Source organism: Ursus arctos, unplaced genomic scaffold (assembly GCF_023065955.2).
Source record: "Ursus arctos isolate Adak ecotype North America unplaced genomic scaffold, UrsArc2.0 scaffold_26, whole genome shotgun sequence".
NCBI classification, from domain to species: domain Eukaryota; kingdom Metazoa; phylum Chordata; class Mammalia; order Carnivora; family Ursidae; genus Ursus; species Ursus arctos.
In genome coordinates, this window is record NW_026622941.1 from 10,414,915 (window position 1) to 10,425,781 (window position 10,867).

Sequence of the window (10,867 nt, forward strand, 5' to 3'; positions counted from 1 at the left end):
AAAGTAGCCTTTTCTGGTAAAAGGAGAGGCAAGGAATTGAAGATATAAGTGAAACTGATATCTTTAAAATCTGCTAGGAAGACTTCTTTTTGCCTGATGTGGGGCTCGATCCCAAGACGGGATCACGCCCTGAGCCGAAGGCAGTCGCTTAAGGACGGCACCACCCAGGCGCCCCCTGCTAGGAAGACTTCTGCAAGCAACTTTGGAAATAGATGACTTCAGAAATCTGTTTTACTTTTTTTTTAATTTTATGATTTCGTTACTGTTGATACTCCTCTGTATTTTTTACATCCTTTGTATGTTATGTGTTAAATCATTTATTACTTTTATTTCCCACCGTATTTGTTCTAAAGGTTTATTTCCATAGGGTCATAACTATAAATGAATAAATAGACTTTAAAATATAAAAGAGGGGCAAAAAGACTAAGTAGTCATAATAAATGATATGTTTATTAGTTCATTTATATAATTCTCACAAAGTCAAACAATTTCTGAATTTCTAACCTTTCTGTGTTACTCTGATATTTCTGCTACAACTTTAGACCTTGCCTTCTTCTATCATAAAGTCATTTATGATTTTCTGCCATGAAAAAAAAAGTTACAAATAACACGAAAAAACAATAGAATAAATACAGGCAGATCTTGAATCTGGAATATTATTGAGATGTGAGCTTCATAGCTTTTCTTTTAACTTTCTTCTTCTGATTTTTAGTGGATAGTCTTCTCACACAAGCATGAAGAGGACCTGGTGCAGTTATCAGTACCAACAGTGTGTGAATTCATATACACACATTTCCCCTGGAAATCCAGACTTGGCTTTGGCAAATCCCTGAAAAATTAGAAAACACAAGTCATTGGCTATACCCACTCTGTTCAAACTAAATAGTATTACTTAAGAGCTACTATGTGAAATTCATTATGCCTAGTGCTGTCAAGAACTCAAGGCAGTAAAGACACCCTCCCTCTTGTGAATAAAGAACTCATGAATTTATAGAAGAGATGAATCTATAAACAATAATTAAGTTTCACAAAGTATGATAATTATTTACAAGTGGGAAAATATACACCAGTATAGAGAGAAAGAGAATGATCTGGATGGAAATTATGGCAATAGTATGAAAGGACAAATGACCTGGGATATAAAATCATGTTTAAGTACAGATTGGCATAATAGAAACCATTCAACTATGCATGCACAGCTGCAGTTGAAGGAGGGATATTTTGTTTATAAAAACATTATGTTAGATACCCAATATCATTAATGAAATTTAGAATGCATATATGTACATACACGTGTGTGCATCCGTGTCTGTGTGTGTCTGTGTCTGTGTGCAATATGTCAGGACCCTTCCCTCTGCTCTGATGTGTTCTTCAATTTACAAAATCACCACTGACATGAATGCCATACAGCAGATGCTATCAAATACTCTGGTTGAATTTAGTCCTTGACTAAAGATCTAGAGCATTTTAGGTCATTGTCAGTAAAACCACTTTTCATCAACTCTACAGCATAGAGTTGTCAAGTATTGCCTGGAAAAAGGTAAAGCTTATCTACTCAATTATTAAACTCATAATACATTCGTTTTCAAAATGCCTTAGAAATTAGGAAAAAAAAAGGAATCTTGAACTGTGTAGGAAAAATAAATTGCCAAAATATCTTATACATTCTTCCATTCATTAATTCAACATACCGATTGAGTATTCTGTGTACCAAACATTGTACAAGGTTTCAAGTAGAGGAAAACATTCAAGTCACAAAATTCCAAAAAATAAAATGATCAACAATGTCATCCAATGTCATCCTGAGTCTGATTACTAAAATTATTAAGAAATGTTCTTATTGTCATAATGTTTATGACATTCCTCCTTTTCTAGAAGATTGATGAAATTTACTGTGATTGTGGGAATGTGATTAACTATTAAGAGATAGATCATGATCACATAAGAAACCTGATACAGGGGCACCTGGGTGGCTCAGTTGGTTGAGTGTCTGCCTTTGGCTTTGTTCATGATCCCGGGGTCCCAGGATCGAGCCCCATGTCGGGCTTCCTGCTTCTCCCTCTCCCTCTGCTCCCCCCATTCATGCTGTCTCTCTTGTTCTCTCACAGTCTCTCGCTCAAAATAAATAGATAAAATCTTCAAAAAGAAGAAACCTGATATAATAATATCAGAGTCTTCATACAAAACCCTGCATATTTAAGCCAATTTTGAGATAGAAATATTAAATCCCTTTATCTTTTATAATTGTTAATTTGAAAATGATATTTCTTATAAGACAAACTTATTTGGACACTTATAATGAAAATAAGCCAAAGATACATCTTTCCTTTCTGAATAATTTAAAATGAAAAAATGTGATTTCAAAGCCAATATGATATTTCATTTGGCAATGGAAGAAGAATTAAATTCATTTTTAAAACCAGAAAAAGTAATAAATAAAATTATCAACCATGAAAACAAGCAGACTCATAATTTGACACAATGGTATAGGCACAGCTAAAAAAAATATTCAAGGTGTTTACACCTTGAAATACTTACAAAAACTGTGAAATATTTAAATGACATATTAAATGAGTTAAGTTATTTAAATATTAAAATTTTGGTATATGATAAATATGACATTAAATTCAGTGATGAGAAAATAACCAATCATTTAAACAGTACTCTAACAATTGATTACCTAATTGAAATACACATATTAGGGACAGATATAATCATAACTACATGTGAACACACATATACATGCTTCAACTTTGTCTATTGTATGTCAAAACAAATTTCAAATGGATAAAGACAATCTCAGTATACCTTAATGTTAACTCTTTGCTCACTTAATAAAAGCAAATAAACTTAAGGGCAAATCACTAAAGGAAAAAACTGGTAAGAATGTCTGAAAGAGAGGTTAGAAACAATATATAAGAAGCCATAGCAAAAAATAAAAAACTAAATAGGATAAAATGGTCGAAAGTATTATTATAGGTTATAGGAAAAATAGTCTCACTAACCATTAGAAGAATATAGTCTAAAAGAACAAAATATAAATAATCAGCTATCAAAATTATCAAAACTTTGAAATTCTAAGTTTGCCACACAGTGATGAAACATATATATATATATATATATATATTTACTGTAGTTGTTTAAAGCAATGTTTCTGGATCACAATTGACCAATACGTGCTTAAAACCATAAAAAGGACTCAAATTCTGTGGCCAAAGAGTGACAATTTTGTACTTCTTCTAAGAACAACAGAGATGTCCCAAATTTTATATATAATAATATTCTCCACATTACATTTATCTAAAATTATAATTAATCACATCATCTAATAATAGAGGCATATTTACACCAATTATGAAATATCTAAATGGCTTTATGATTTATAAAATTGCTGACAGTAAAATATGAAGTAACAAAAGCAAGAAATAAAAATGTCCGAATTCTGTCCCTGGTAATCTTCTCTATTTCCTCAAGCTCTTTAAGCAAAAGATATTGAGAAGGGAATTAAGAATTGGGTTATATATTAGAAACTTACAGCTCAGAAGAAGGAGAGGAGCCATCCTCCCACTTCCATTCATTGTCCTCCTTCTTGTAAGACAGGCCAAGCCAAGTATGATTTCCTGTAACTAATTCCATGATATTCTGCATGGAACCAACACATACAAAACTATTAATACTAAAAGCACATTTAAGATGAAAAATATGGAATTTGTGTCAGGTGAGAAGTAAAGAATCATAAAAATAAAAATACTGCAGTCTATATATGTCTACTGATAAAGGAAACATCAAAAATGTATGTAGTTCTGTAGTGTCTGTGCTTTTCTCAAACCAGGAATTAAACACGAAGAAAAAGAAAAGATAGCTAATAGAAAATTGTATAATCAAGAGGACACTGCACATTAAAAATGAATTACTTTTCTTAACTCATTTTATCACTTATTCAACTCTGTGCCTATTCTTCTAGATTAACATATATTATTGAACAAAAATGAGAAAATTCCCAATTTGGGGGGATTGGGTCGAGATAGAAGTAAACATCATATATGCAAATAATATGTAAGAAAGTGACAAATTCTGGGGCGCTTGGGTGGCTCAGTCGTTAAGCGTCTGCCTACGGCTCAGGGGGTGATCCCGGCGTTATGGGATCGAGCCCCACATCAGGCTCCTCCGCTAGGAGCCTGCTTCTTCCCCTCCCACTCCCCCTGCTTGTGTTCCCTCTCTCGCTGGCTGTCTCTTTCTCTGTCAAGTAAATAAATAAAATCTTTAAAAAAAAAAAGTGACAAATTCTATAAAAGAAATTAGAGCAAGGAATCACAATGAGATATCACTTCACACCTGTCAGAATGGCTAAAATCAACCACACAAGAAACAATACTTGTTGGTGAGGATGTGGAGGAAACAAACCCTCCTGAACTGTTGGTGGGAATGCAACTGGTGCAGTCCCTGTGGAAAACACTATGGAGGTTCCTCAAAAAGCTAAAAATAGACCTACACTATGATCAGTAACTGCACTACTGGGTATTTACCCAAAAAACACTAAAATGCTAATTTGAAAAGATATATGTATCCCTATTTTTATTGCAGCATTATTTACAATAGCCAAGATATGGGAGCAGCCCAAACATCCATCAATAGATAAATGGATAAAGATGCGGGGTATATATATATATATATATATATATATATATATATATATATACATATATATATATATATATATATATATATATACATATATATATATATATACACACATACATACATATATATCTCCAATGGAATGTTACTCAGCCAAAAAAGAATAAAATCTTGTCATTTGCAACATGAAGGATCTACAGGGTGTAATGCTAAGTAAAATAAGCCAGTCAGAGAAAGACAAATACCATATGATTTCACTCACATGTGGAATTTAAGAAACAAAGCAAAAGAACAAAGAAGAAAAAAAAAGACAAACCAAAAACCTACTCTTAACTATGGAGAACAAACTGCTGGTTACCATAGAGGAGGGGAGGGAAGGGTCAATTAGGTGGTAGGGATTAAAGAGTACGTTTATCAAAAAATAATGATTTCATTAGTTTGGTCACTGAATTAAGTAGAATAAATTCATTTGGAAAAAAAAAGGGCGCACTTATGATGAGCACATATATAGAATTGTTGAATCACTATGTTGTACACCTGAAACTACTATAACACCGTATGTTAACCATACTCTGATTAAAATAATATAAGAAATAAAAGGCAAGGCAAGGAAAGGAAAAGACAAAAAATGGAGCAGGGTCAGAAGGACTAGGAGTACAGAGGAGGGCATCTGCAGGGGGTGGAATGTGGGCACTGACGCACAAGTTGCAATTTTAAATGGGGTTCTCAGGGCAGGTCTCATTGAGAAGGTGATAACTGAATGAATACATACTTGAAGGAGTGAAGTAGTTAGTCATGGCTATAGGAGAGGACATTGCATGCAGAGGAAACAGCAAATGCAATATTTCTACAGGGAAATAGAGTATTTCTGCAGGGAAATAGAATATTCCTTTCTCTGCTTTTTAAGGTGCAGGTGAACACTTCCTTTGACTGGTATGCATTACGTATTCATATCCCAGAAGCAAAGAATAAAATATAATCTCACCTTCAATCTACTCCCTCCTGTCTTTAAAAATGTAGCGTTCAAAGAGACACAAAGGTCAGAACAGCTTAACCAAGGAACCATTTCCATGGTTTGATGGTAGCAGTGGTCTTCGAACCGAACCCAGTGATTCAGAGAAGGTCCATGCTTGACACCTACGAAAGAAGATGTTTATAGCTCAGAGCCCACAGACCCTGGGAGCCCACAAACTAGGCCTTATTGCTTCATACATGTCCCTTTTAAGGATCATTATTTTAAAAAAAGAATTATTATCAACTCAGAATTTTCTCAATTTCTTCCAAATTACCTAGTTTCTCCTTTAGTTCTCGTAAATCCTCAATGAGAGAATCCTTCTGGCTTTGGAGCCTCTCTAGGGTTTCTGCATAGGACAAGACAATAGATGAGAAAAACATTACATCAGATAATTTTTTAAACTATTTTAAGAGTCATAATAATGAAATTCTCAAGTGGCAAATATACAAGTAATTTTGGTTCAGTCCCCTTCTCTTCTGAATTAGTTTCATCTCTAGCTGAAATAATCAATTGCTTAGAAACCAGCCTTTTAAAATGCACAACATAGTGGTCATAGTCAGCAATACTGTATTATAAATGCAAAGTTGCTAAGAGACTAGATCTTAATTGTTCTCAACACAAAATTGAAATGATAATTATGCGATGATGATACAGTACTGTAGTAATCATATTGCAATATGTAAATGCATTAAAACAACAGGTCATACACCTCAAACTTACACAATGTTATACGTTAAGCGCACTTCAATAAAAAAAGAAGAAAGAAAGAAACCTGACTTTTAACATAACCTATCACTAAAGGACTCTCAAATGGTTGATTCAATTATTCAATATACATTTGATACTTCACAGGAAACAAACTCACATTGTAATGCAAGGCCTTGGTAAAATATTTCTTTATCATAAACAGACTATTTTATATTATAATTAATTCACATAAAAGAAGCTTTATGATGACCAGTATTTTAAACTTTTCTCCTTAGGAGGCATTTAGAAACTATAAAAACACTATGATTTTTCAGATATTTAAGTTCTCCCATTCCCAGGCTCCCTGAATATCTTGCACATACCTCTACTTCACACCTGGACACTTTGATTTATTTTTGGTTTATCTGCTTTCTCCTGAGCCTCCTAAGGGCAGGGTTCATACTGATCACCAGCCTGGTGGCTGGCATTTAGTGCGCATTGAACAAATGTGAATGAGCTAATTAAAATAGGAGGCTATGTCTCATAAATGTGTTAGTTTCAGAAGATGACAGGAAAAACAGACAAGAATCCATCAAAACTGCCACACTGCAGTTTCTTGTTGTCAGAGAGCTCCTGTTACGTTATGCAACCAACCGTTGTGGGGCTGCGATAGGAACAACCTAACATTCTGTAAAGAGAGTTTGTTCTAGCTCTCACATTACCTTTATTTTGGTCAAGAACTTTTTGGATCCTAATTTCAGTTTCGTTTCGGGAAGACTCAATCTGTTCTTGAAGGATCTTCATCCTAATTGCTGATGTCTCGACAGTTTGAAAGTCTAAACAAGAATTCCCAATACGTATAAGCCACATGCTTAATTATGAAGCAGCAGTGTATTCAATTACAAAGTATCATTTTTTTTTTTTTTTTAGTTCTCTACTTACTAAAGTTCTCCATAAATGTTTTCAAAAGCTGTAAAAAGTTATTTGGCCAAATACTCTTTCATTTATTCACTCTTATTTCTAAAGTCCATGCCTCAATCTAAAATATCAGCATAATTTCCTTGTAAGTTTGAATGCATGTTTCTATTAATAGAAAAATGGTCCAACTCAATTAAAACAGACAACAAAAAAGGCAAACATCATCTTGAATAAATCTTTTGGCATCATGACTGGTTGATCTAATGTGTAGAATTTCACTGCCTGATCAAAATTATAGTTTTGAGTATCAAACTAGTGTTATCAATCAAAGAGGAACATTTACTTTTAAATTACCAGTTGGGAATAATTTTAGTAGTAATAAGAACATTCTATTGATCGAATTTAGGCTGTTGGCGACATTGACAATTGGAACAAATTATAAAAGAAGTTACTTTCTGATTTCTAAATAAATACAGTTGTAAGTTTATTGAGCTTATTTCTTAGCAAGTTGTAATTTTCAAATAATAATCATAATAATGTTATTATCAAGATCTCTACAGTAATTGCAATAATATTGCTTCCCTGGAAAAACTATTGCAGTTATTGAGAGTTCACAAGGTTAAATTCATTCATATACTAAAAAGTTGCGATAATTTCATGTCATTTTTTGCCTGTTCTTTTTTCAATGGCAACAACATGTTTGCCAAAAACATCCCTTAATTAATCAGACTTACACTGATAACCAAAGAATCCACACAACATCAAGAGCAGCAGGCTGAAGAGTCCCAGGATCACAGGAACAAGTCCTAACAGAGAAAAGGAAAAAGAAGCAGCTAAGAAAGAGAGTAAGTGATGATCAGAGATACTGGGAGCTCTGTTGTTTGAAAGATTAATGCCATTATTTTTTATTTCTTATTGCTCTTAAAATATCCCAAACTTTCTAATATTATCCAATGTGTGAATTATAAACTTTGAAGCTGAATGTGAAGAAAAAAAAAATCTTACTTAAAAGGGTGTGTCGAAATGAGTTAGCATAGCAAACCTGACTACCATCCTTTGAAAGGTCTGGTTGTAAGGTTGGCCTTCGGCATCTGGAAACCTAGATTTCAAGATGGTTCCACCACAGTTATTGATAAGAACGGTCCACTATTCTTGAACTGTTTGTGCACACTATGTAGTTTATGATGAACACCTACTTTCCTTCTGGAAGTCTGGAATTTTGTTGCATGTCAGCCAGAGGTTGCCTATGTAATCAGTCCCAATAAAGATCTTCAACACCAATTCTCTAATGTGTTTCCTGGGAGGGCAACATTTGACACACATTGTCACAACTTACTGGAGGAATTCGTGTGACCCATGCGACTGTACAGGGAAAAGACCCTTGGAAGCTTGAGCCTAGTCTCCACCATTCTTCACTCCAAGTACCTTTTCCCTTTGTTGTCTGTGCTTGGTATCCTTCCATTGTCATAAATCTTAGCTATAAGTGCATGTATCTATGTGAGTTCTCCCAGTCAATCATCAAACCTGAGCATGATCTTGGGGACTTCCACTACAGATGAAAATTTTACATACAGGTATTAAATATTCTTAAATACCAGGTATAAAATTTCAGTTCAGATTACCTTATCCTCACTAATATAACCAGATGGGGAAGTACTTAATTATTTTAAATCTCTGTTATTATTAAGATAGAATTCTTTATTTGAACTGCTGACTGGTGGTATATGCTTCTAAAGAATTACTTCAAATCTTATGGAATATTTTAACTGGATGATATTTGGTTTTAGGCCAAACATCACCTATAATTTCTTCAGTTTCACTACAATAATGTGTTGCATTGCTGCATTCTAGAAACCAAACTTTCAGCCATCATTGTTTATACTCTTTTCTTGATACATTTATTTCCTTCTGAAATAAACATATAGAATCTAGTGTAAAAAATAAAAGTATTTATACTTCAGAAGAATTACACTTCTGAAATAAGGTGAAATGCTGCCATCAAAGGGAAGGGTTATATTAATAACTAATGTCCAAATCATTTCTTTAACTTTCTGAATGATGTAATGGTGGTTATCAACCAGAGGCAATGTTGTCCCCAAGGACATTTGTAAATGTCTGGAGACATTCTTGGTGTCGTAACTGAAGCGTAAGTGCTACTGGTGTCTAGTAAGTAGAAGCCAGAGATGCTGCTAAACGTCTTCCAATCATAGGGACCATCCTCCACAACAGTTATCTAGCCCAAAATGTCGGTGATGCTGAAGTTGAAAAATCCTGCTCTACTAAATATTTTGTTTTGATCAAAATGAGGCAATCATATAGTAGGGTTCTGCCTTTCTTGTCTTTTTACAAATTTGCTGAAATTTAAATCATGATCATGTTTAATTTTGAATTTTGATCATGTTTAAGTCTGTCAGTCTCATGTCAGGAAACATGTCTAAATTTGGACAAATGGCTTCTTTTATCTTTGAATATTTTCCTTAATGTATGAAATTTTCAAATGTCTTTGTGAGAAAATATGCTTTTGTTTTACTTCCATATACATTTTGAAAACTTTTTAATCCCTATATTTTCTCTAAATTGTAAAATTCCCAAATAGCAACAGTTAGAGAAAAGTAAAATCAGGTGAAGAAGTACCTTAAGATAACAAAGACAGAACATAAATGCATAAAATCTGGTACCATTCATCTTGGTGGGCTCAGAAATCGGGCTCTGTTCATCCTCTGCAGGAGGAGGAAGAGAAGGAGGAGGAGGAGGAAGGTCAGGAGATGGTTCCAAGTCTGCAATAGGTATTGTCTCTGTCTCCTCTGTGATTTCTTTTAGCATAAAAAATACTTAATTAATTTATAATCTTGTAAAGCAAATGAGATTAGAATTTATTTTAAGAGATTCATTATTATTTCAAAATTTGCTAAACAATTATTGTAGTAGACATTCAAACCACATTTCCATCCAACAGCCCACGCAGCTAAAACTATTTAAATGATTGATTACACTTTAGGTTGAGCCAGGAAACAGATCCTTATTTCTGTTAATTTTATTTAAAAGCATCCTTTCAGTATATCTGAAAAATACTGAAGAAAATATAAGAACTTATGCCCCTGTTATAGTCATAACCACCAGTGATGATAGACAAAGATAATTAAAATGTTATTTTCATTAAAATGGTATAGGATTTTGAATTAAAAAGAATACCTGGAGGCTGCTCAGAGTCTGTAGCATTGGACATTATGAAGCCTTCTAGATGATTTCTTATCCCAGCAGTGAAGAAGAGCCCACAAAGATGTTGGTAGGTGAATGAAGAGATTTGTTCTCTACTATCCTCCTAGAGTTGATGGAAAGTCTAGACCTAGTCTAAGTGGGGCAGCTACTTACAGTTGTATGAGACTAACTTACTTTGGTAAAAACCACAAAGGAAATGTGAAAATAACTGGATATATTTCTAACGGTATTGCAAAAAAATTTTTTAAAAAAATGCTCCTTTTTAATTAAATTATGTAAAACAAACTTTTTAATAGCAACTGGCTTGTGCAAGTAATAATCTGGAAAAGCCACTGTCATAAAAAATTGTAATTGATAATTCATAGTGAAAATTTTCATGAGAATTGAGGA

At 33.5% G+C, this 10,867-nt stretch overlaps 1 protein-coding gene across 1 annotated transcript; it reads right to left on the bottom strand.

The window, feature by feature from the left end:
- Positions 1 to 687: 687 nt before the first annotated feature.
- On the bottom strand, positions 688 to 10,484 carry LOC113257417 (natural killer cells antigen CD94-like). Its single transcript, XM_044385405.2, has 8 exons — positions 10,451 to 10,484; positions 9,937 to 10,071; positions 7,993 to 8,091; positions 7,063 to 7,176; positions 5,928 to 5,999; positions 5,624 to 5,775; positions 3,536 to 3,642; positions 688 to 829 (listed from the first exon to the last, which is right to left on the bottom strand). The coding sequence occupies exons 1-8, from the start codon at positions 10,482 to 10,484 to the stop codon at positions 709 to 711; spliced, it is 834 nt and encodes a 277-aa protein (XP_044241340.1). The 3' UTR covers positions 688 to 708.
- Between the last annotated feature and the right edge of the window lie 383 nt (positions 10,485 to 10,867).

Bases quoted from the DNA above. Each gene is read 5' to 3' on its own strand.
- LOC113257417 (XM_044385405.2), bottom strand. From the start codon at position 10,484: ATGTCCAATGCTACAGACTCTGAGCAGCCTCCAG. The intron at 10,072-10,450 runs GTATTCTTTTTA...TTATGCTAAAAG, and splicing joins AGACTCTGAGCAGCCTCCAG to AAATCACAGAGGAGACAGAG. The intron at 6,000-7,062 runs GTAATGTGAGAG...TGTCCTATGCAG, and splicing joins AGTTCTTGACCAAAATAAAG to AAACCCTAGAGAGGCTCCAA.